General features: G+C 51.9%; 2 protein-coding genes across 6 annotated transcripts in view; one reads left to right on the top strand and one right to left on the bottom strand.

The window, feature by feature from the left end:
- Positions 1–7: 7 nt before the first annotated feature.
- Positions 8–7,646, top strand: MCAM (melanoma cell adhesion molecule). 2 transcript variants are annotated; one of them, XM_040483297.1, is made up of 16 exons: positions 8–135; positions 1,921–2,045; positions 2,135–2,342; positions 2,427–2,497; positions 2,575–2,662; positions 3,583–3,762; positions 3,877–3,998; positions 4,083–4,245; positions 4,337–4,455; positions 4,536–4,677; positions 4,846–4,967; positions 5,065–5,206; positions 5,299–5,370; positions 5,547–5,694; positions 6,024–6,141; positions 6,607–7,646. In XM_040483297.1, the coding sequence occupies exons 1-16, from the start codon at positions 69–71 to the stop codon at positions 6,634–6,636; spliced, it is 1,917 nt and encodes a 638-aa protein (XP_040339231.1). In that variant the 5' UTR covers positions 8–68; the 3' UTR covers positions 6,637–7,646. The 2 variants fall into 2 exon arrangements, with proteins under 2 accessions (XP_040339231.1, XP_040339232.1); XM_040483298.1 differs by lacking the exon at positions 6,024–6,141.
- Positions 7,636–25,060, bottom strand: part of CBL (Cbl proto-oncogene) — an 85,701-nt gene continuing 68,276 nt past the window's right edge. For 2 of the 4 annotated variants that reach the window (XM_040483293.1, XM_040483296.1), the window contains 4 exons: positions 18,612–18,752; positions 18,140–18,240; positions 17,247–17,429; positions 8,017–16,243 (listed from right to left, as the gene is read on the bottom strand). In XM_040483293.1, the coding sequence (XP_040339227.1) occupies positions 15,972–16,243; positions 17,247–17,429; positions 18,140–18,240; positions 18,612–18,752 (697 nt within the window). In that variant the 3' untranslated portion in view covers positions 8,017–15,971. The other 2 variants (XM_040483294.1, XM_040483295.1) reach the window with 2 other exon arrangements.

Raw genomic sequence — 25,060 nt, 5'->3', positions numbered from 1 at the left:
CCCCCCTGACGTCAGCCCCCGGCCGCCGCCGGCTGGCTCACTAGGCGCTCGCCCTCCGGCCGGGAAGCATGGGGCCGTCCGGGCTCGTCTGCGCCCTCCTGCTCGCCGCCTGCTGCTGCTGTCGCCGCGCCGCGGGTGAGTGGCTTCGCAGGGGGCCCGCGCCCCCGAGCGGCACGGGCCAGGGGTCTTTGGCGGAGCGCGCCCGGGGAGCGGAGCCGGCGGCGCGGCGCCGGTCGGGGCTTTGCGCCCCGGCGTGCGCTCCTCCTTCCCGGCGCCTTGCGCGCGTGCAACTCTTCTTCGCGGCCAGTTTGCAGCCTCGATCCTAGGGTATCCCGGGGAGGAGGACGCGGGGAGGGAGGAGGCTGCTGCCCGGAGCCGGAGGGGGTGGAGCCGAGCCTCTCGGGGGAGCTGGGGAGAGCTTTGCCTCAGGTGCCCACTCTGGGGGCCCGCGGCTGGAGCGGCGGCGGGAGGCGCCGCTGGAGCGCATCCCCAAATCCCGGATCCTGCGCCCGCCTGTTGCTGGAAAAGGCGGCTTGCTTAGCGGGAGGGGGCGCGCCGACGCCTCCTCTCCGGCCTGGGCTCCGAGCCAGGCTGGAGGTGAGCGAGCGGGGGAGGGACGGCGGCTCCCGCCCGAGCAAGGGCGTTGGCAGGGGCTGGGGGGCGGCGTGGGTCGCCTCGCGCCTGTCCGGGTGAGGGGATCACAGGTGGCAGAAGCGAGGGCTCGAGGGTGCCCAGGGTGGAAGCGCCCAGAATTGTTACGCCTCCCGGAGTGGGACCACGTTCAGGTGGGAAGAGCGCCCCTGCACCTCGGAGTTTTTCTCTGGAACTGCCTGGGAGCCGGGCGCTCCCGGGTCCACGCTGCCCTTGTATGGCCTGCAGCGGTGTCGCGTGTTTCTCTTGGCTCCCTTTCCCGGGTCCCAGCCGCTGTCCGGCTGGGGAAGGGGAGGGCTAGGCAATACCCAGCTCGCTGGCCTCATGCCCGGTGCCTACAGTGTCCCTGGGGTACCCCAGGCTGCTGCCTCCCAGGCTGACTGTGTTTCTGGGGAAAGGGCTAAATTGGGCTCCACAGCTGCAGCCAATCTAGCCCCACCCTGCCCCGCTCCTCTCGCTCTGGGGGAAACGGAGTCAGGGACGCGAGCGAGGCCTCTGCTGTGGGCTGAAGACCGCTCCATCTGCCTTCCTTGTCTGGGCGCCAGCCCGGGGCAACAACCCAGGCATCCCTGAGGCCAGCCAGATGGTATTGAGTGACATCACCTCCTCACAGGGCAGGCAGCACGCTGGCACCACTGACGTCACTCTTGCTCACTGCCTGGCCCTCACCCTGACCCCTAGGGGACATTCTGACCCCTTCGTGCTCACAAGACTCCCAGGCTGGGGGGGGGGGGGTCCCCTGAGCGTGTGGGATGTCCACAGAGGTACCGCTTTGGGAGCCTGACATGGGAGCTTCTGGCCGGGGTTGGCTCGCTGCGTCTTGTGGGAAATTTGGGGAGGGCTTTTTTGGGGGGCAGAGTAGTGAGGTCTTCCCCGCGGTGTGGGGACACAAAGGGGCCTGTGTGCCCCAGCCTGGCACATGCCTTGCATTCCCACACTCTGAGCTCACTGGGAGTGGAGGGGGCCTGGAAGGAAAGGGGCCTTCCTCTTGGCCCACCGCCTGGGTTGCCCCTCTGCCAGCCTCGTCTGGAAGGTGCCTGGTGCTCAGGGTCTCCTCCTGCGATGACCAGAGACGGTCCCCCCCCCCCCCCCCGACTCCCCTGAACTGGGGGAGAGGGCAGCCTGGGGCAGCCGGTAGAGAGGGGTTGAGGCTCAGGAGGGCAGGGCCCTCTCCCGGAAGAAAAGCTGCAGGGAGTGGGCTGGGAGGGGAGGCCACGGGGAGCAGCTGGAGCTGACACCACTGCTGGGGTGTCCCCTCCCGCACCCCAGGTGTGCCTGGAGAGGCGGAGCCCCCCACCCCCGAGCCCCTGGAGGTGGAAGTTGGCGGGACAGCCCTTCTGAAGTGCGGCCCCTCCCACTCCCCGGGCAACTTCAGCCACGTGGACTGGTTTTCTGTGAGTGCGTGCAGAGGGTGGCAGGGTGGGAGGCTGTCCCCCTCCCGCAGCCCCAGGACCCTCCCCTCCCCTCCGTCACCCCTTCTCAGGTCCACAAGGAGAAGCCGACTCTCATCTTCCGCGTGCGCAAGGGCCAGGGCCAGAGCGAACCCGGCGAGTACCAGCACCGGCTCAGCCTCCTGGACAGAGGGACTACTCTGGCCCTGGCACACGTCACCCCCCACGACGAGCGCATCTTCCTGTGCCAGGGCAAGCGCCCTCAGTCCCAGGAGCACCGAATCCAGCTCCACGTCTACAGTCAGTGCCCCATCCGTGCCTCGCGGGCGGCGTGGGTCGCGGGAAGCGGTGTGGCCCCATGCGCCTCCTCTCCTTCCCTTGTAGAAGCCCCGGAGGAGCCGACCATCCAGGTCAATCCCTTGGGCATTTCAGTCAACAGCGAGGAGCCCGAGGAGGTGAGCCAGGTCAGGGTGGCCAGGCGGGGCCTGGTGGGGCCTGAGCGGCAGCGAGACTCACGGCCTGTCCCCCTCAGGTTGCTACCTGTGTGGGGAGAAATGGGTACCCCGTTCCTCAAGTCATCTGGTACAAGAATGGGCGGCCCCTGAAGGAGGAGAAGAAACGTGAGTGCAGCCCCGTCAGCCCTTAAGGGCCCTGCTTACGGTGCCACCACCTTGCCTTTCGTCGGACCTTGGTTTTTTGAAGTACACAAGCGAGGCCTGAAAACGTTCTCGTGAGAATGTAAACGACCCAGGAGATCTAGAAGGAAAATTCCCTTCTTGCCCCACATCCCCTCCCAGAAAGTAATCTCTGCTGTCAGTTGAGTGTTCGTTCTTTCCGGCCAGTTTCTGGGTCCTTACACATACAGAGATACGTCTCGGCACGCGTAGGCTTTTGATTTTTTATTCTCTAAATCAGTGGTTCTCAAAGAGGGGTCATTTTGCTCCTCCCTCCGGGACGTTTAGCGCTGTCTGGAGGTATTTCTGGTTGTCGCCAACGGAATGGTGGTGATGGCACCTGGGGGACGGTCGGCAGCCTACAGTGCACGGGGCAGCCCCACCCCACAAAGAATTCTCTGCGCGGACGCTTGGGCAGCACCGAGGTCGGGAAGCCCCCGATCTCGGTGGTTCTGTGTGGTAGATCACTTTTCTTTTGACGGTGAGCCTTGGAAACCTTTGCAGCTTCGTCAGTGTAGCTCTACCGGATTGTTTTGCTCCCCCCCACCCCCACCCCCAGTGGGTATGGTGTAGTCAGGCTGGCCGTTCACTACCCCCGTGGGTGGGCGTCTGGAGTGTTTGCTGAGGGGCATCGGTCAGTCACTGTGGCATTCCTGGCACGCGCCCTGGTGTGCGCGCGCGCCCGCGGAGCAGGTGGATAACGAGCAGTAAAACTTCGGAGGTGAAGAGTCCCGGCTCCCGTGGTGCCTGGCTTTCTGCGGAGGCCGGGGTCCCTCCGGGAGCCCCCTCCGGCAGCCCCTGCGACCAGGGGGTGGGGGCAGAGGCGGGGCCGAGGCCGAGCCTCTCTCCCCTTCCTCCCTGCCCAGGGGTCCACATTCAGTCGTCCCAGATCGTCGAGTCGAGTGGTCTGTACACCCTGCAGAGCGTTCTGAAGGCCCAGCTGGTTAAGGAAGACAAAGACGCCCAGTTCTACTGCGAGCTCAACTACCGGCTGCCCAGCGGGAACCACATGAAGGAGTCCAGGGAAGTCGTCGTCCAGGTTTTCTGTGAGTCCCGATACGGCCCTGGGCTGGGGCGGGTGGAAAAGTCCCGCCGCTCCCCGTCCGGGGCCGGCTGGTGGGCTGACGGCCGCGGCCCCCGTGTCCCCCCCTGTGCTATAGACCCGGCGGAGAAAGTGTGGCTGGAAGTGGAGCCCGTGGGCGTGCTGAAGGAAGGGGACCGCGTGGAAATCCGGTGTCTGGCTGACGGCAACCCCCCCCCCCACTTCACCATCAGCAAGCAGGTGCGGAGGGCGCCCGCGCTGGGTGCACGAGGGCTGCGAGAGCGGCTGGAGGCGCACGCTGCTCACCCCCTCGCTCTCCCCCAGAACCTCAGCACCCAGGAGATGGAGGAGAAGGCGACGGAGGACAACGGGGTCCTGGTGTTGGAGTCCGCCCGGAAGGAGCACAGTGGGCTCTATCAGTGTCAGGGCCTGGACCTGGAAACCATGGCATCGCTGCCGAGCGAGCAACAGGAGCTGCTGGTGAACTGTGAGGGCCCCGGGCCCCGGACGGGGAGGGGGGAGCAGGCGGGGGGCAAGCGGGAATTTTGCCCAGGCTGACGCCCTTGCCGTGTCCCCAGATGTGTCTGATGTCCGGGTGAGCCCCGCGGCCCCGGAGAGCCGGGAGGGCGGCAGCCTCACCCTGACCTGTGAGGCAGAGAGTAACCGAGCCCTGGAGTTCCAGTGGCTGAGAGAAAAGGTACTCAGGCGGGCCTGGGGCTGTGGGGCGTGGGGGGCCGTGTGGCTGTGAGTGACCCAGCGACCCCTCTCTCACCCCAGACAGGCCAGGTGCTGGAGAAGGGGCCCGTGCTCCGCTTACACAACCTGCAGCGAGACGCGGGGGGAGGCTACCGCTGCGTGGCCTCCGTGCCCAGCGTCCCGGGCCTGAACCGCACTCAGCTGGTCCGCGTGGCCATTTTTGGTGAGGCCCTCTGGGCAGAGACCGGGCGGCCTGGGAAGCTACCCCCGGCTGGGTGGTGTCGAGCTCTTCGAGGACGAAAGGCCACCGGCTGCCCCGGGATGCTCTGGCGGGGAGGGGGAGGCAGGCCAGCGGAGTTGGCCGCCACACCTGTCCCCCTCCCTCCCTAAGGGTCCCCGTGGATGACATCAAAGGAAAGGAAGATGTGGGTGAAAGAGAACACAGTGTTGAATCTGTCCTGTGAAGCGTCGGGACATCCCCGGCCCTCCATCTCCTGGAGCGTGGACGGCACGGTGAGCCCACCTCCTTTTCCCCTGCTCACGCACCCCTGCCCCAGGCTCTGCTGCGGGGACCGGGCCCGGCCCCTGAGCTCCGCCTCCTTCCTTACAGGCCCATGAACAAGACCAAGATCCGCAGAGCGTCCTGAGTGTCCTGAATGTCCTCGTGACCCCAGAGCTGTTGGAGACCGGTGCAGAGTGCGTGGCCTCCAACTTCCTGGGCAGAAACACCACCACCATTTTCCTGGAGCTGGGTACGGGCCTCGTCCGTCCTCAGTGTGGCGGGGTGTGGCGAGCGCAGGCTTGTGCTTTTCTTAACCCACCTTTCGATCCGTTTAAACCACAGACTCAAACAGAACCACTGGCCTCAGCACCTCCACTGTCAGTCCTTACAGCAGAGCCAACGGCACCTCCACAGGTGAGCAGGCAGTCTTGGCTCGAGAACGGGGGGGGGGCGCGCCCCCCCCGCGGGGCTGTGCCAGGGCACCCTTATCCTGCCCTGTCCCTGCCCGGGGAGCCCCGGGCTGGGTGGGGCAGTGGTGGAAGCGTGGCCACCTGGGGCCGGGAGTGACTAGGAACCTCTCTGTGGGACAGAGAAGAAGCTGCCGGAGCCTGAAAGCAAGGGCGTGGCCATCGTGGCCGTGACCGTGTGCGTCCTCGTCCTGGCCGTGCTGGGTGCCGTTCTCTATTTCTTCTACAAGAAGGGCAAGCTACCATGCGGGCGGTCGGGCAAACAGGAGATGTAAGCATGGTACCCCGCGCCCTCTATCCCCCCCGCCCCCCGTCGTGCTACCCAGCTTGTTGCCTCCGTGGGCACATTCCCTGCCTGCTCGAGTGCCCGCTCACCCCTTAGGAGCAGGAGGGGGACGCTGAGTGTGAGTGCTCCCTGCTCTCCTGCCCGCTGCCTTCACCCACGCCTTCTCCCTTCCATTCACTGCGTGTTTCCCTTCCCTGAGCTGGCCCCACAGCACCTGCCTAAGAGCCCCATCACCCAGTCCAGTGTCTTTCCCAGCGACCTTCCCTTCCCTTGCCCCTGAGTTGCCAACTTCTTGCCTCCCTCCCTCCTCCCAGCACGCTGCCCCCGTCTCGTAAGAGCGAATTTGTAGTTGAAGTTAAGTCAGATAAGCTCCCAGAAGAGATGGGCCTCCTACAGGGCAGCACCGGTGACAAGAGGGCTCCAGGAGACCAGGTAGGAGGCAGTTCCTGCAGCCAGTGCCTGACGCCTCTCCAGGGATTGGGAGCCGCGGGGGCTAATGGCTCTCGTCCCCTGAACACTCACTCTCTCTCCCTTTCCTCCTCCTCTACTGGAGACTGGGAGCAGGCCCGTCTTGCCTTCCTAACACCAGTCCCAGGTTGGTAGGGCGAGGAGAGTGGCCAGGGGACCGTGGACAAGGGGTAGCTCCCCGGACTGACAGCACACACTCCGCCCTGTCACCGCCACCTTTCCCCAAACAGTGCCGTGGCTCAGGTCACCGAGCACGGTGTGGCCAGTCCAGTTCGGAGCCTAGGCCCTCCTGCCCCCTCCCACCGCTTCCCTCCACGCCTCGTCCATCAGCTTTGGCTTCGGTCCCTCATCCCTTCAGCGCTCCCACCCCAGACGCCAACGCGGTCCCCCCGCGCTCCCCTCACCTCTCTCCTCTTCACCTACTTCTAGGGAGAGAAATACATCGATCTGAGGCACTAGCCTGCTCATCACATGAGTGCCCTTCCCGCCTGGAACACTTCCTGCTCCCTGCTTACCCTCTCCCAACACTCAGGATGATCGCCAAAGCCTCTAAAGCGGGGTAGGAGAAGGTCCCTACTCCAGCTGGCCTGCAGACCCCATTTCTGAGGGAAGGGCCGTCGGGAGAAGGTCCTCTTCAAGGACCGACCCACCGAGGTCTCGGTTGGGTGAGGCTCATCCCAGGGAGGGGCCTCAGTATCCCGGGAGTGGGAAGGAGTTTCTTGCAGACCGCGTTCTCTCTGTAGACATATTGTGGATGTATATACCTGTTTTCTACCGGCAGCCAAGTTAGGTAGTCTGTTTATCTGGAGCTGGTTTCTGCCCCAAAGGCTGGCGTCCTCATTCGGTTGTGTCACTGAGGTGAGGACACACTGAGCCCAGGCCCCTCTCTGCTGAAGTATGTTGCTCACACCGGTTCTGGAGAGTACGTACCCCAGCATTCATTACAAAGCAGCTGCCTGCCTGCCGCGGGAGGCCCTTTTGTGACCCACCTCTCTCTGGGAAGAAGCCAGGACTGGTGGTGGTCCTTAGATCCTGTTGTCCCTGCAGGGAGGAAGCTGGGCAGTTTTCCAGAGTTAGGCCGTTGTGCCCAAACCCCCTGCGTTAATTTGGCTCCCACTGCCCTGTCCGGGGGTCACGTAAGACTGAAAGGCGGGGTTAGGGGACAGCCATGAGGTCCAGACTGTCCTTTATGACGATTAAGACTCTAACTCTATGAGCACCAAACTTCTATAAAGTGAGCTAATGGCCTTAGACCCTGGGAGAAGGGCCTTCCCTAATGGGAGAATGGTACTTAGGGATGAGAGCTGGCCTGGCTGGAGCTTTGGGGTGTGAATGTGTATCTGTGTGCACGCACCTGTATGTATATGTGGTTTCCTTAGGTTGTGTGTAAATTTGCAAATCTCCTCTATGTATGTATATATATATATGTATGTATATGTAAGAAAAATAAAGCTTAACTGTCCCAGAAATCTCACCCCGTTTTTTATTCATCATGGGCACCACAGCAGCCTGGGGTCTCCACAACTGGAATCGTACCGAACAGAACACAAAACCCTTCCCATTTAGGAGCGGGGACCAGAGGTTCCCTCTGCTGCTGAGCAAACAGCTCCTGCTCCACCACAGAGGATGATCCCCCTGCTTGTCAGCAGCGAGGCCGCCTCGCCCTAAGGCAGCTCTCAGGGCCCGGCAGGCTGTTGGCAAGGAGGAGCTATCAACTCTTTTCTAGGCTTTCCAGAGGCTCGGACTTGCCTTGAGGTCGCAGCAGACTCACCACGATGACTGCGCGGGCCTGGTCTTTCACTCTCCCACCCCCACGGAAGGGCAAGAACTCCAGGCTGCTACAACAAAAGAAACTTTATTTAAAAATATTTTTTTTTTTTTTTTTACAGACATGGGTGCTTGAAAAAGCTCTTTAGTTAACGGTGTATGGAAATGAAAAAAAATTAATAAATAACATTAGTATAACAGACCTCTAAACATTAATACATTGGCAAAACAAAAGGGACGTCAAATGAAAACCAATCTTAAAGCTCTGCTCTTCTCTGTAAGAATATTTACCTTCTGTCTTATTCTTTACAGGTGAGAAGGATTAAATACTGCTAATAGAAATTTTTTTTATATTAATGACACATTTTTAAAATAGTCCACAAAAATCTCCTCTAAGTTTTCGTTTTGTTTCATTTTTAACACTGATATACAAATTGGGACTCTATTCCGGAGGAAGCATCAAGTTCTCCTCAGCCCCACCCAGGCCAAGAATGTCAAAATCCTAAAGAGGGAGGACGTTCAAAGGAATGGTTTCTCTCCCAATTCTTGATTAAAGGCAGGGAAGAACTGAAAGGGGAAAGGGAGAAGTAAAATTCTCAGATAGAAAACTTTTTTTCCTTTTTTCTTTGCTGAAACTGACCGTGACCACCATGCTGAGGACCGGGCACGTGGTCCTTGCTGCCTTCCCCAGGGGAAAACTGGACCCGCAGAGGGCACTGGCTGCTTAATGCTTTAAGACTGAAGTCTGCAAATGAAAGGAAAGCCACGTCTGGAGGGAGAGGCAGGAGGTCTAGGCCAGTTCAGGATCCAGCAAAGAGAAAAGACACACACCACGTCTGTTCTCGGGAGAGTCCGTCCTACACTTTCCCATGCAGTTGAGTCACTAGCAGGCCCAGAGGCTGGCACACTTGAAATGGCCCAGGGCGTACCTGGAAATCCCAGAACAGTCTCCCTCTCTCCTCGCTGGAGACAGAGCCTTCAACCTGGCGGCTGCGATCCTGACTAGAGCCAACCGAATGATCCCAGGGGAACACGTACTCCAAAAGAGCATCACGGCAGGGAGAGGGGACCCCAGACGTGCCTCACCTATCTGACATCTCTCCAGCCACACAGAGCGTTTCCTCCTCCCCCCAGTCTGTAAGGATGGACACTCAAGGTAGAGGAGCTAAGACTCTGGTATTTCCATATTAAGTCCTAAAATGCAGCCTGAGTTACAGTGCTGCCTTAGAAAGGCACAAAAATGTTTGGCTTTTTTTTTTTTTTTTCAGTGTGCTAAAAATTGTTTTGTTTTGAATAAAGGAAAAAGATATATAAGGTTAAAAATCCCAAGTCACCACAGCCAGAAAGCAAATGTAGGAGGAGGTACCTCGTAGCTGCCATGCCCCTACCACATGTTTCAGCAGGAGGTCAAGGCCGAGACACGGAGACCGGTAGGTCAGGAGGCATCCACTCTCACGGGCAACGTGCCTGCAGGCTTACCCAGACAGCAGAAGGAAGAAACCGAGGAAGAGAAAACACACAGTCTACAGACTCCTACGTGGTTCTCTGCCTCTGCGGTTTCAAGACCGCCATGAGCACGGCTACCTCGCCCCGAGCAGGGTCCGAGGTAGGTAGGGAGGAGGGAACGGACACACGGGGCACGCGACACGCGAGCAGGTTGGCGCACTGGGCGTGGGCACACGGCGCCCCCCTCGTCGGGGCTGGGCGGGAGGCGGAGTGAGGCCCGAGGAGCTGCCCGGAGCGTGTGCCCGAGCCTCCCCCACTCCCTGGCCCTCCGGTCCGGCTCGGGCGTGCAAAGAGGACTTGTGAGAGGCAGTGGAGGGGTGCCCCTCACGTTCACTTCAGGAGCGGGTCAAGAACGTGGAGCCGGGCAACCAGAACTCCGCTGATCTGTTCGGCCGCCTGAGCGGTAGGAGAGCGGAGGCTGGCTTTCAGCCTTTGCTCTGGGCAAACAGAGGGAGCGGTCCACCGCGTTTTTCTCGAGCGTTACACAAGGGAAGCGGCAGGGAGAGCTCCAGACAGCTGTTGCTCTTAGCCGACAGCTGGCCCTTCCGTTCTTTTCCCGTTCCCATCTGAATGTGAGGGAGCCTCCGGCCAGAGCCTGCTCCTCCCGTCCCGGCCCCCCCACCTCTTACGCGGGTGCCGCCGCTTAGACCCAAAAAACACTGCGCTCCCCTGTGGAACCACGCCAGATTTCCTAGGACAGGGAGGCACCCGGCCCTGCTGTCCCTCCGCTCCTTGATTCTGGCGCCCAGTCCAGGATACCAAATGCAAGGGCTGACGACCCACCCTTCATCACGTGCCTCAATGTGTATCTTTGGATTACTAGGTTACTTCTGTGTATTCCTAACGACTCCAACGGTTTAAAAAAGTTACAAGTAATTACGAACATGCCTTAAGAACACGGGACAGGCTCTAGGATGAGGTAAGCAAGATCAAAAGACTTAGTAGGCAAGCAGTTTTTTGAAAAATAAAATTAAAATTAAAAAAGGCTCTGATACAGGACTACAAAGAAATCAAGTGGACAGGGGAGACCAGGGTTCCCGGTCTAAAGAGCTCTCAGTCAAAACTCTTCTAAACTGGAATCTACATCTAATTTATATCCTGGCTACTGTCCCGGTTATTATATATTCCTGCTGGCTATGGGGAAGTAGTTTCTGAGGTACCCTGGAAGGCTTGCCCAAGAATATTACCGCAGGGCTCTCCTCGAGGAGGAGGGGAGCCAGGGCCACGGGCCCATAGAATGGATGTATTTTCGGTGCTAAAACTTGAAGAGAGCCCAAAAGTCCATGGGTGGCTACAGTGGGATGTGTGATCTGCTCTCCAAATAATATGAAAGAAGGCTAAAAACCTGAGATTGAATGAAGGCAAAGAAACGTCACCTAAGAACAGATTAGCTCTGGAACAGGAGAAACGGGTCCTGAGGAGGGAGGTAAGAAATCTTGGATGCCAAGACTGATAAAGGGATTGACAACAGGAAATAAAGAAATAAAGACGACGATAACCCAAATTAAGCAAAACCCAAGAATTTTCTCAACATCCCAGACACAGTCCCATGCCCACCTTTCTACTCTAAAAAAAGGCAGTATGACAGCAGTTTTACTACTAAAAGACCTTTAGGGTATCTATCCTGCCTATAGCCTCTTCTACCCCCATCTCCCACCCAAAGGGGCACACCGCTGCCGCCCCACACGCCAAGGCTAACTGGTCAGGCGTAGACACCCAGGCAATGTGCTGGGCCGATCGTGTTCTTTCTTGAGAATCTGAATGAATCAAGAGGCACTGGGAAGCTGTGTACGGTGATCCTTAGAGCTGGGACGTTGTGTAGACTTGGGGACTGGGTTGTCTATTCCAGGGCTGTGCCTGACAAGCAGGAGAAAGGACCGGGTGCAAAGTCTGACAGTCCCAGCCCGGCCCCATACAAGAATCGACTGTACTTCTCGCACTGGGGTCTATAAAATACCCTGTATCCTTAGGATTCCCTCCTTTCTTTAGCCTGAATACCTGTTTCTGACATCCGAAGGATTCCGAAACAGGACAAAGATACAAAACTGTGGCTTCCTTTCACTATGAACCCTCCTCCATGCACTGGGTAGCTTTACGCGCTTCTAAAGAAAGACAACGAACATAGGCTGAGGTCAAAGTAGTGCCAGTAACACTGTAGGTGGACTTAGAATACTTCAGATTGAATTCTAAAGCCTGAAAGTCTAGCAGGAGAGTGGTGACGTATGTATTCTGATGCTAAGTTCTAGGGTCCCAGGCTCCTTAGCCCAGGAAAGGCTGGCATTTCTGAGAACTGAGTTCCATCTATTTTGCCGACTGGCTCTTGGGAGACCAAAGGATCAGCTGAAGACCAGGACCGAACAACAGGTATCCGCCCCTCTCCCACACCTTCAGCCTTTCTAAGACATAGAATCGGCTGCAAAGGTGTTGGAAGACTGGAAAATAAGTTCCAAAGAGAATGGGAGGTGGTAACAGGTCCCCGAAGGGCGACAAGGAAACTTCACAACAAGGGGGATTAGGAACTCCAGCAGCTCAGTAGGAAGATCAAGGAAGGCACTAGACTGGAGAGGAACTATGGGCAGATGCTTTACTTAAACACGTAACTGCCCTAACCGTGCAGCTGAGCCAACACACCCCTCAACCCACCAAACAGATTCCACTGAAATACACAAAAGATGGTGGGTACCCATGAGACACGTTGAGGAATCTCCCAGAAAGTATCAAAGCTCTAGGAAGACGACATGGGTTAACGGAAGAGCCCTGAAATGATTTTACCCAGGACAGCTCTTTAAGGAAATACAGATCTACATAAAAGAGCTGTGAATAAAAACTGCACCGTCTTTTGGGGATGAGCTATTTTAGGGCCAAATGCAAGTCCTGGACAGGGAGGAACACGGAGAAGCTGGCGCTTCTGGCACGTGGTAATCGCTCATGCACATTTGCTGAACGAACAACCTAACTGGTAACCACCAGGCCAGGCCGATGGTTAGAATACCACTGTTTCCTGGGCAGCGGTCACCAGAGTCAGAAAGGCCAACGGCAGGAGGGGGGACTTCCTTAGCTTGGGAAGATCTAGAACCCTGACTGTCATGAGGTGAGGTAGGAGAATATTCTGCATCAACACCATCGCCAACCACCCACACACACAGGTGTCAAGTGTGACCATGGTGCCTTGAAGGGAATATACGGTCCCTACTCTGCTAGCAAATTTACAAAAACTCATTTGTAGGTCTGCTGTCTGGACCCTAAGTTATATTTTAGTTTTCTATAGAGGAGATAAATACTTTAAGGTTGAAGAATAGCGACCCCCATCCAAAAATTTTAACCCGCAAAGCAGCTGAATGACACTACGAGCGCTGTCCCCCATCCTGGGCCCTGGTGTCGTCTGTCTGGGAAGAGCACAGAAGAATGGCGGAGTGTGTTGAGTGGGGGGAGGAGGGATAGTGGAAGAGAATGGCCGTCCAAGGTGCAGATCATTACTTACATAAGAATGAACAGATGCACGTGGAGACCGGAAAGTGCCCAATCTCTTATTTTCTTAAAGGGAGGTATATCACAGAGCCCACAGGTGTTTCTGCTCTGGGAATCTTTTACTTTAGTGGAAGGAGCGCAGAGGGCAGCTGGGCACAGAGGAGCACAGAGCAGCACAGAGGAGCACAGAGGCAGGCCGTGCAGGGCAAGCCAGAAAGAGGGAAAGGAGACTGGACTGAACAGAACAGCCTAATGCATTTGAGAAAAAAGAAAAACATCAAAGTGACTTTTACCTTACCCACCTGGCAAGTTAACACAGAAGGAACCACTTGTAATTCGGAGGGAGAAGGGAGATGGGTTTACCCAAAATGGCAAAACTCAAAGCCAACTTCTGAAAGAGCAATTCTAAATTCAGAGCAGAGCCCAAGAATTAAAAACTGCCATACGAATGGAGGATGAAGAAGCTGGTATTCGTGCCTTAGCCCAAGGAAAATTTAAGAGATTAAAGTTTTGGAAATACCCTCAAGACAAGCCTCCACATGAAAACTTTCGTGAGACTACCTTGGCGACCTGAGGCTTGGACCCAGGTCTGTCCTCACAGACCCGAGGAGAGAAAACCTCACAGAATGGTCTCAGAAGCTTGAAAGCCTATAGCTACCCAGCTGCCAGGCCGATGACCAAGCCAATCAATGAAGCGTATGTCCAACACTGGGATCTGACACCCCAGTTGGAGGCCTGACCCCATGAGCCACAGGGGCGCTCAACGAGGAACAAAAGGACGAACTCGCCCTTAGCCTATATATGTAAGGACACACTCTCCAAAGATTTTGGATACACTGAACAGGCAAAAGATATGCAGAATCAGTGTTCTGTTCTCTTGACACATCTTCAGACTATTGGCAATGTCTGCAGACAAGGAAAACTTCCAGTGTGGGCAGGCATGGAAAATGCTGCCATTTCTTCTAGTTTTTCGTCTGGGTCTTCAGCATTTAAACAAAATACAAACTGAACGTTACCACAAACGAAACCCTATCCTTACTGGCTTTTAGAAGGAGACGCTAGGTTACTGCCACTCTCCCTGCCCCCGGCCACGACCATCAGGACCTCCTGCACCTGACGGTGGGCTGGGCTGTTTTCCGCCACGTGGAGCAGACATTGGGGAACCAGAGCAAATCAACAAGAAGTCCTGTACCTTCTACCCTGGGAATGTAAATGGTTCGGAGGCAAGAGGATAAAGCCAACAGGTCTAGGAACAGCTGAGAGCCAAGAGAAGAGTTAGAAAAAATTTTAGTTCCACAGATGACAAGATGAGAAAGAAAACCGATCTGAAGAGATTCTGGATCTAAAGACAAAAGCGTGATTTAGATTTTGAAGAGGGCAGATTGATCAAAGAGCAGGCGTGCTTCTGACAAGCGAGGGGGTACACCCGCTTTGCTGGGGAAGCCAGCAAAGACCGGACAGAGAACTGACCCAACTCCAGGAGTCATTTCGCAGCACCTCCAGGAACCGACTAACGGGTGCCCCGTGCTGGACCCTGAATCTCCTTTGTAACCTGCAATTACACAAATCGTCAGGCTTCTCACATACGGTCTCTGACCACAGTAAAGTCATTTATACACTGAATGCTAATTACCGTGGAGAACGCAGTCACGAGTGGGTACACAGGACTAAGGTGACAAGGAGACGGAAGGACGTGCTACATGCCCAAAGCCACAGGCACAAGAGAAACCCAGCTGTCGGAGGCCCCGATGTGGGACTGGGGCTGTCAGCGCAATGCTGCACCACCATGGGTGTCAGCCCCTTTCCTTCGAGGGCAAAGAGCAGATTCTCCTCCGAAAATATAACCTGGCTCATTATGTTCAAAGGGAGACACCCGTATAAGCTGGAATTAACTCACCGGGAAAAAAAAAACCCAACAGAGACATCTTCACTATTTTGTGCATCTTATGTAGAACAAGGCAAAGAGCCTGTGCGTGAAGCTTGCTAAAAGTTTTGTGGTATTCGGGTCAGAAAGCCATTGCTAGAAACAAATGCCCTTCCCTTCCCGTGAAGCAGAAAAACCCACGGCCTACGTTAGAACACATACCTGGCATCAAGGCAACGGACTCCCACAGACCACCTTCTGGGGAGGGCATGGAATGTATCTGAAGGCCTCTATCTCGAATCAGTCATTATGGAATTAGGATAATGAAAACATCGTACTTTAACAGAGTCGATGTTCCTATGGAAACAGTGCTTTGGAGTGACCAGTGTTAGCTGCTAGATCAAACATGACTATAAGGATACAGCAACAGTACTTTTTCCCCCACTACCCATCTTACCACACAAACCAACACCAACCATCACACGTAATAAGGAACATCCTATAAGCCACTCGGCTTCAGTAAGTCTGGTCACAGCAAGCCCACTGCCAGTGACAGACACCAAGGAGGAGGAGGAAGCAGGACAAAGGACAGAGGGAGGGTGTGCTAAAAATACAAGACTTGAGCTATGCACGTGGTAATCCAAGCCGTTGGGGAGTGTTGAAGTTGTAATACACACTGGGGTTGGGTAGAATACCACAGTAGATGGAAGTCTTTAAACGATTCCTTCCTAAACCTCTTGTGCTAATTCCCTGCCTGGGATTAACACACACAGCAGGTTAATCTTATAATCACAGGACACACGCAACCACAGACAGACAGAAACACAACCACATCCTTAACCCAGGGAAGTCTGAAGTCCCCAGTGAGGATTTACAGCACAATACTTCTCCTACTGCTTTCCGGACTGTTCCCCAGGTAGGCTACCATTTACTAAGAATCCACACTCTAAGGTGAGGACTGAAGGACACCTTCGAATCCACTCTCAAAACAAATAAAATAATAAAACACACTAGCTGCTCCATGTTCATTCCACTGCTTTGAAATCTTGGAACCACAGATGTGAAACCCCACAGAGAGGGCGAGACCTCACCGCGAAGTCTCCAAAGGCACCTCTGCCCTTGCAGGTGCCACTCCAGTAAGAGCGGCCGGCTCACTGGTCCTCTGACGCTGCAGCGGGGCGGGGGTGTGCTAGGTGGCGACGTGGGCGGGAGAAGAAATAGAAACAAATTCCCGGAGGATATTTTTGGCCATTTCGATGTTGTTGTGGGCAATGACCAAAGCTTTCTGAATGTCCTGGTAGGAGTATCCCTGACTCATGAGGTTCTCGATCTCGCTGGAGAGCTGCGGTGGGGCGGGGGCGGCACCACCTTGCTGACAGCTACCTGCTTTTCGTTCAGAGTTGATTCTCCGAGGGAACGGTTTGGGAGGCCTTTCGGGAACTTGGGAACCCTCAGTGAAGTCTAGAAGAAATCAGAAAGAAAATATTTGCAAATCTGGCGGGGGGGGGGCGGGCCCGGCGGGGGAGATCCCCACTTAACGGCAGGAATAACAGTGTGCTAAGATCAAGGTATTACCGACCTACTGTCCCTGGACAGGGACTTGTGCTCTTAAAGGGCCGGGTTTTACCGGTTCCAGGGTTTTAGCAGAAAGCCTTCGCCTCCTCCTCACAGCGGGAGCAGCCTTCTAAATATACCATGCACCTGCTCCGCTGACAGGAACACTGCTGTCCTGAGCACAGACACCTGCATCCGCATCACGCTTTATACACTTTTCACACACAGAGTGCCTAGATTATTTAAAACAACTTCTCCGGCAGGGCCAAAGACACTAAACTTCTCCTTCCACAAAGAGGACAACAGAAATAAGACTAAGTTGCAGTGGAGAAGCATTAAACAAGGCTGGGCGGGTGGGGATCACCACCTGTTTGGGCAACTGGATGTATCTTTTTTGCCAGCTGTCCTGAGCACAGTCTTCAATTTCCAAAGTGACAGCAACTCTGGCTGCTGCCCTCCCAGGCAGCCACAGGTGCAAGGGCAGCCCCTGAGAGTCAAGGCCCAAATGTGAGCTGGCTCCGAGCCCACTCAGTGTGCTTCCAGAGCCGGCGCGCCCTCGTTCCAATGGGACAGGGCCCGGAAGTCAAGAATGCGTGCTCTGAACCATCAAGCTTCATTACTGGTGTCATGACACGCACCCCAAAGAACCAGTCGTCCTACCTAGCACCAGCCAGGAGCAGCCACGGGTTAAGGAACAACCTTGTTTCTAAGTCTGGCAGAATCCTAAAGAGTCTGACTACAGTTCAACTTCCTAATGGAGACCCCGGGACCACCCTTCCTCCCACACAGACTAAAACAGACTTAACATCTGGTGACAAAAGCACTGTCACCAGGCAGTCACCTCTGTTGCAATACAAACCGGGAGCCACACGGCCATTCAGCACAAACCCAGGCCGGCCTGGAGACTCACTTGCAGTGGGGTCGCCTTCCAGAGACAACCAGCTGAACGAAGAGCTGGCGTTAGAGATGTCGGACAGAGTCCGCCGGGCCAGCACTGCCGGCACAGGCGGCTTGGGGACGTCATAGCCATCCTCCTCATTTTCAGACTCCTCGGGTCCGGTGCTGGCGTGGGCCGGGGCCAGATTCCCTTCACCTAGAGAACGGTTTGTGCGGTTATCTTCTGCTTCTCACACACACACCCCGTCTTCTAACGCAGCTCATTCGTTCACACATGTCCAGCACGCAAGCTACCAATGGTCTACCCTGGGCCTGACCGCCATGGCAGGCCCCGCGGGTGGAGACGAAAGAACAGAGAAAACGCAATCTGCACCGACACGGCGGCCCTGCTCTCCTGAACGTGGTAAAGGCTACCCTTGTCAGGGTTAACAGCCACTGAAGCCAAAGGCTCAAGTGTCATTTTATAGCATTCATTCAACATTTCTACTGGCATTTCACCTCGCAAGACCAGCCAAAGGGCCTGTGTGTGCTTCCTTCTTGAACTTTCAACTTGGTAAGCTAGTTGATATGGGAATTGAGTATTCACCACCCACACACAGAAGAATTTCATCAATGCTAAAAAAGCAAAGGAAATAAAAGGGAGCTGCCAGCATTGCGGGCCCAGGCCATAGAACCCAAATGTCTCTAGGCCCTGGAAGGATGAAAAAGTACAAAGGGAACTAGTTGCGTGAGCAGGAAATAAAACAGAGGAGAGGGTTTTACTCCCCATGGATCAAAGATATTTTGCCAAGAAGATTATTTAAAAGAAGTTTCTGCCTAGAATCAAGCTGTCTCAAATAGCCAAGTATGACAGGCTCATTCCAATGGCACATCAATGATTTTCAAAGTAGCAGAATGGCTACTCACCAAAGGTGCTGCTCTCTGTGACAGCCGGTGCCGCCTGGGACTGAATATTATACATTGCTTCATATGTACAGCTATCAATCTGCTGGTCACAATCACACGCTCTGAACCAGAAGGAAAGTGGCATATGATCTTCAGAAATAGAACTCTGTTATCTGCAAACTTATTAAGCCTCGTCTATTCTTAACTATCCTAGACCCTGAGTCTATCAAGATACCATTTTCCTTTTGCCAGGATCACTAATAAATGGCACAGGATCGACTCTTACGATGCACAATGGACGTGTGGTTTTGTAACTACTGTGACAGTGAGGAAGCGTAAGTGGAATTGCTTCTAGGTGCGAGGGGCCAAACGCTGGGGTATGTAGGCTCCACACGTCTTTCTGCTTTCATTCTGGCCGGATAACATCACGTAGGGAGCAGCTAGGCAGGTGAGTGGTGTCAACTTAATTCCCAGAAGACTATCGTGAACGTACCGTGAACTCTGGGTTGTGTCCAAAGGCCATTTCCCATCCGGTTTTGGAAGTCCTAGAGGCCTGGAGGAGGGGGTCATATACTCCGTGTCCTCCTCACTTTCACCCTGCTCCCCGGGGGGCAGCTTTGGCACAGGAAGAGGCCTGGGAGAGGAAGAAGACAGAAAAAGAAAATGAAAACGATAAACAAGCTGCAAAACGTGCAAGTGTGAAATGAGAGTCTTCGAGACAGGCCGCAACTCACTTCTGACGGAAAAACACATGCCACCTAGGGAACTGTTACTTCTCCTGGTCGAGACAGGTTCATTATTACAAAACACACTAACTTCAAGTTTTGCTTTCAGCTGACCACAGACACAGCTATGTTGTCTGAGATGGGCTACACGGGAACAGTGCTTGAAGCCGGTTCGTCTCAGTCCCCAAATAAACTGGGGTCCCAGCCCAAGAGCTGGCGTGCCAGTTTTTCCCTCACCAGGCACGAAGCGAGCAGCAGCTGTGGCCTTCTGACAATATGCTATGCCAGATGCTAATTCTTAACATCTACCTATGGTTTCAAAGACTAATACTGCTTGTTGAAAGCTTCCTCATAGGTTATCTCCTACTTTAATCACTTTTCTCCTCATTTTAGAAAACAAAAATCTGACATCAAGAGAGATCAAGTGGTAGGTTAGCATCAATTCTGAGATGGCATCTCCCATCTTCTGACTCCTCTGCTTTGGGGATCTTGCCATTCCACCCGAAGCTCTCACCTAGCAGCTCTGGAATCAAAACTTCTCCTGCTCCCTCCCCCCACCCAAGAAACTTGACAAAACCAGGGGAAAAAAATCAACAAACAAGACACATGCACGTGTGAACAAGCGCACACACATACACACAACTGCTGCTGGGAATGGGAGTTAAAGAGTGTACCTCCTCCCTTCGTCTTTGTATTTTTGCACATCCTAAACACTCGATAAGGAGCATCTACTGGATTTGTCTGTATTTACTCCATGTTTCTTTTTCCCAACTATAAAAGCAATAGCTGATTATAAAACACTTAAATGTTACAGACACCTAAGACAGAGCGACAGTCCCTATAATCTAACTGCAGGTTTTTCTTATGTCTACGTATTACTTTGTGTTCTGCGTGCTGAAGTTTTGGGGTGGAAGCATATTAGTATCTACAATTTGCTCTGAAACGTGCCCAAGAAGTAAGAAAGACTGACAGATTGGTAGGGACAGAAGTATATAGAGGGGTGCCTGGCTGGCTCAATTGTTGCAACGTGTAACTCTTAATCTCAGAATTGCAGGTTTGAGCCCCACGCTGGGTGCAGAGATGATTTAAAAACAAAAAGTACATGGAACTAAAGGGTATTATGCTAAGTGTAATTTGCAAGAGAAAGACAAATATATGACTTCACTCATATGAGGAAGTTACGATACAAAACAGATGAACATAAGGGACGGGGAGCAAAAATAATATAAAAACAGGGAGGCGGACAAAACATAACAGACTTTTAAATACAGAGAACAAACAGGGCTGCTAGAGGGATTCTGGGTGGGGGGATGGGCTAAATGGGTAAGGGGCATTAAGGAATCTACTCCTGAAATTACTGTTGCACTATATGCTAACTTGGATGTAAATTTAAAAAAAAAAAAAAAAGTGTAAGTGAGTATAAGAAAATGTTAATAGAGCCCAGGTGGGGAATATATGGCTGCTCACTGTAAAAATCTGTCACCCTGACTCTATGCTTGAAATTTTTCATAACAAGTTGTTGATGGGAAAAACCCATCAAGATTAAGAAAAAATATCAAGTATTGGTGAAGATACAGGGAAATGGTACTTTCAAATAATGTCAGAAATGAGACATTGGTACAATTTTTCTGGAGTGTAATTCAGCAAAAATATTTAACCAAACAGGCATACACTCGGGCTCAGAAATTCCATTTCTAAGAATTTTCCCTAAGGAAATAATCAAGAATACTCACTAGAGCATTATTTATGATACTGAAAAAATAGGTGATAACCGGTCAAGTAAGAATGTACTGAATAAAGTAACTTTGGAACCACATACGCAGCAATATACCTGAAGCCAACCGGGTCCCTCAGTGCCTTAGAGGTTCCAAGCAGAAGCCTCAGAGGCCTACTTCCTTCTACCACAGTCAGTCTGTTCTTATCTACTTTACCTACTAAGGTTCCAATTAAGTCAGTTCTGCTGCTTTGTAATCATTTGCAATAACCTGAAAATCATTGTAGTAGGAGACTATATTATGATGTCCTAGGATGTTCAAGATCCTCCTAGTGAAAAAAATGCATGTACAATAGGATTCCATACCCACATAGAATGGCAACGAAGATATTCAAATTGCTAACCACTGTCTGAACCTAGGTGTTAAGATTATGGATAACTTTCATTTCTTCAGTGTCACATATCTCTATTTTCTAAATATTCTTTAGCATATTACTTCCATAGAGAGAAAAAGGTCATTAAAGGTGCAAGCAAAAACTTTTTAAATTAGAATCTTTTTGTTGATGATGTTATTAAAACTATACAACTGCACTTCCTTCCTCATTAAGTATCTTGGCAATACATCAAAACACTCACAATCTCTTGTCCTGGTAATTCTACTTTGGATGTATCTCTGGTTATGTGAAGATGTTCGATGAAGCAAATTTATTATGGTAAGAGGTTTTATACAAAATAAATATCCAACAGGGCAATGGTTAAATATGTAACGTTATATGATACTATATAACCATTAAAAGTGACTATTTTGAAAAACCTTTTTTTTTTTTTTTAATTTTAGTTAACATATGTTGCGATATTGGTTTCAGGAGAATTCAGTGATTCATCACTTACATGCAACATGCAGTGCTCATCACAAGTGCCCTTTTTAATGCCCATTGCACATCTAGCCCATCTGCCACCCACCTCCCTCCATCAATCCTCAGTTTGTTCTCTATCGTTAAGAGTCTCTTGTGGTTTGTTTCCCTCTCCTCTTACCTCCCCCCTTCCATATGTTCACCTGCTTTGTTTCTTAAATTCCACATATAAGTGAAATCATATGGTATTTGTCTTTCTGATTGGCTTATCTTGCTTCGCAGAATACATTCTAGCTCCATCCACATTGTTGCAAATGGCAAGATTTCATTCTTTTTGATGGCTGAGTAGTATTCCGTTGTATATGTACTACCACATCTTCTTTATCCATTCATCAGGTGATGGACATTTAGGCTCTCTTCCTAGTTTGGCTACTGTTAATAATGCTGCTATACACACTGGATTGTTAAAGAACTTTTTTAATGATAGGGAGAAATGCCCAAAATAAAAGGCTAAGGTGAAGAAAAGGGAGACTTTAAAACCATACCTTGATTTAAAACATACGTACATTTTACATGTCTACAGACACGACCAGTCGCAAACATCATCTAACTGCCTGAAACAGCTATACAAGCAGGATGAAATACAAACGAAAGGACGCACTGGAGAGTGGCCTGGCAGCCAAGACTCAAGGGGCCAAGACTCAGGATACCTTAAAGCCAGCCCTATACAGGGGTTCTGAACTTGAGCTGTGAAGGCAGTTTCAACAGGCTAGGGAGAAAGGGACTAGAAATTTGGGGTTCCATGATGGCCAAGACATGGGTGGCCAAAAATGCCAGAGAAGGGCACAGGGGAGAAGTAGGTGTGAAATCCTGCTATAGTTTTCCCTGGAGCTGCAGCTAACCTCTGAACTGTGTCTAGAGGCCAGCAGATTCTGAGAAACTGAGCAGACGGTAGTAACTGAAGGGCTCAACTGATACTTTGGTTATCTCACTAACCTGGAGAGACAAAGCTGGAGTTCACAGATACGGCCTTTGAAAGATTACTCTTCACGTGTTCAGTAACAAAAAGACGAATGGAGAATTTTATTAGAAAATTAGAATCCGTACATTTTTAAAAATCACGTGGAGGGGCACCTGGGTGGCTCAGTCGGTTAAGCGTCCGACTTCAGCTCAGGTCATGATCTCACGGTCCGTGAGTTCGAGCCCCACGTCAGGCTCTGTGCTGACAGCTCAGAGCCTGGAGCCTGCTTCGGATTCTGTGTCTCCCTCTCTCTCTGACCCTCCCCCATTCATGCTCTGTCTCTGTCTCAAAAATAAATAAAACGTTAAAAAAAAATAAAAAATAAAAATAAAAATAAAAATCACGTGGAAATTCCAGAACCTTAAAACACAGTATCTGAAAATACAAACTGAACAGATGGATTCAGGGCAGGTTAGAAACTGTAAAAGAGAAGATCAGGAAACCGGAATAGAGTAGAAACTATTGAGATCAAAGTAAAGAGAGGAAAGGAAAACAGCAGAGAGCCCAAGTGCTGAATGAGGCACGGTCAAAAAGGAGGGACATTCAGGTAACTGTGGTCACAGAAGGAGAAGGGAAGGAGATGGCAGTGTTCAGTCTATTTTAAGAAAGAGTGGCTTGAGATTTTCTAAAACAGGTTTTAAAACATGAAATCACAAAATCAGTAAGCTCTACAAACCTTAAGAAGAATACAGAAAACTATTTAGAAGTATTATAGTAACAGCACTGGCATCCAAAGACAAAGAGGTCTTACGTAGTCATGCAAAGAAACACTACCTGTAAAGAAGCAACATTAGCCTGAGAGCTAATGTTCCAACAGAAACAATGGGGTATTCTTAAAATGCTGAAAGAAAGCAATGGTTTGTAACTGTACTTTTTAATTTTTTTTTTCTTTTTAACAAATTTATTTGTTTTGAGAGACAGAGCGTGAGAAGGGGAGGGGCAGAGAAAGAGAGGAAGACAGGATCTGAAGCAGGCTCCAGACACAGAGCCCGATGCAGGGCTCAAAGTCACAAATCATGAGATCATGACCTGAGCTAAGTTGGATGCTTAACTGACTGAGCTACCCAGACACCACCCCCCCCAACCAATTTTTTTTTTTAAGTAATTTCTACACCCAACATGGGGGTCGAACCTACAACTTTGAAATCAAGAGTCACATGCTCCACCGACTGAGCCAGCTGGATGCCCCACTTCATAAAAATGTTAAAATATTTTATGCATCGAAAAACTATCCACCATAAAATAGCAACCCACAGAATGGAAGGGAATTACTCACAAATCACATCTGATAAAGGATCAACATTCAGGATATAGAGAGAACTTATAAAACCTGACGACAACAATGAAAGGACAAACAATCCAATTAAAAAACAGGCAGGTGCCTGGGTGGCTCAGATGGTTTCAGCTCACGACAAGATCTCACAGTTCACTGGGTTCGAGCTCCTGTGCTGTCAAGCACAAGGAGCCTGGGATTCCTTCTCTCTCCCCCTCTCCTGCTTGTGCTCTCTCTTTCTCAAAATAAATAAGCAAAATTTAAAAAATTACAAATGAGTTGGGGCGCCTGGGTGGCTCAGTCGGTTAAGCATCCGACTTCAGCTCAGGTTATGATCTCGCAGTCCGTGAATCCGAGCCCCACGTCGGGCTCTGTGCTGACAGCTCAGAGCCTGGAGCCTGCTTTGGATTCTGTGTCTCCCTCTCTCTCTGACCCTCCCCTGTTCACACTCTGTCTCTCTCTGTCTCAAAAATAAATAAACGTTAAAAAAAATTTTTTTTTAAATAAATAAAAAATTAAAAATGATCAAATGTCTTAAATAGACATTTTTCCAAAGAGGATATGTGAATGACCAATAAATACATCAAAAGATGCTCAATATCACTAATCATTAGGGAAATGCAAATCAAAACTATGAGACACCACCTCATTAGAATGACTACCATCAAAAAACCCCCAAAATACCAGGTGTTGGCAAGAAATGTGGAGAAACGGGAATCCTTGTGCACTGTTGGTGGGGGTGGAAAATGGTACAAGAGCTGCTGCAGGAAATGGTGTAATAGGGTCTCAAAAAAATTAAAGAAAGAATTATCCTATGATCCAGGAATACGACTTCTGGGTACATATTCACAAGAACTGGAAGCAGGGCCCTGGGGGGTACTTGTTCCCCCACGCTCACGGCAAACTCTTCGCCAACAGCTGAAACGTGGAAGCGATCCAAGTGTCCGTCCACCGATGAACAGATAGGCAAAATGTGGTCCAGCAGTCACCCTTTATCTGCAATTTTATTTTCTGTGGTTTGACTTCCCCGGTCAATTGCGGTCTGGAAGCAGATGATCCTCCTCCTGATGAAGGTCAATAGGGGCCTAACACTACGTCACGGTGCCTACGTGGCTCACCTCACTTCATCTCGTCACATGGGCATTTTACCATCTCACATCACCCCAAGAAGGGTGAGTACAGTACGGTATTCGGAGAAAGACCACAGTCACGCACTTGTATCACAGCATACTGTTGTAATTGTCCTGGTTTATGATCAGTTATTGTCGATAATCTCTTACTGTGCCTAATTTATAAATCAAACTTCATCATGTATGTACGTAGAGAAAAAACATAGCATACACACGTTTCGGTAC

Source organism: Herpailurus yagouaroundi, unplaced genomic scaffold, assembly GCF_014898765.1.
Source record: "Herpailurus yagouaroundi ecotype Mexico unplaced genomic scaffold, PumYag 161, whole genome shotgun sequence".
NCBI classification, from domain to species: domain Eukaryota; kingdom Metazoa; phylum Chordata; class Mammalia; order Carnivora; family Felidae; genus Herpailurus; species Herpailurus yagouaroundi.
Note: the sequence above shows the minus strand (reverse complement) of the source record. Positions and strands in the feature narration are given on the sequence as shown.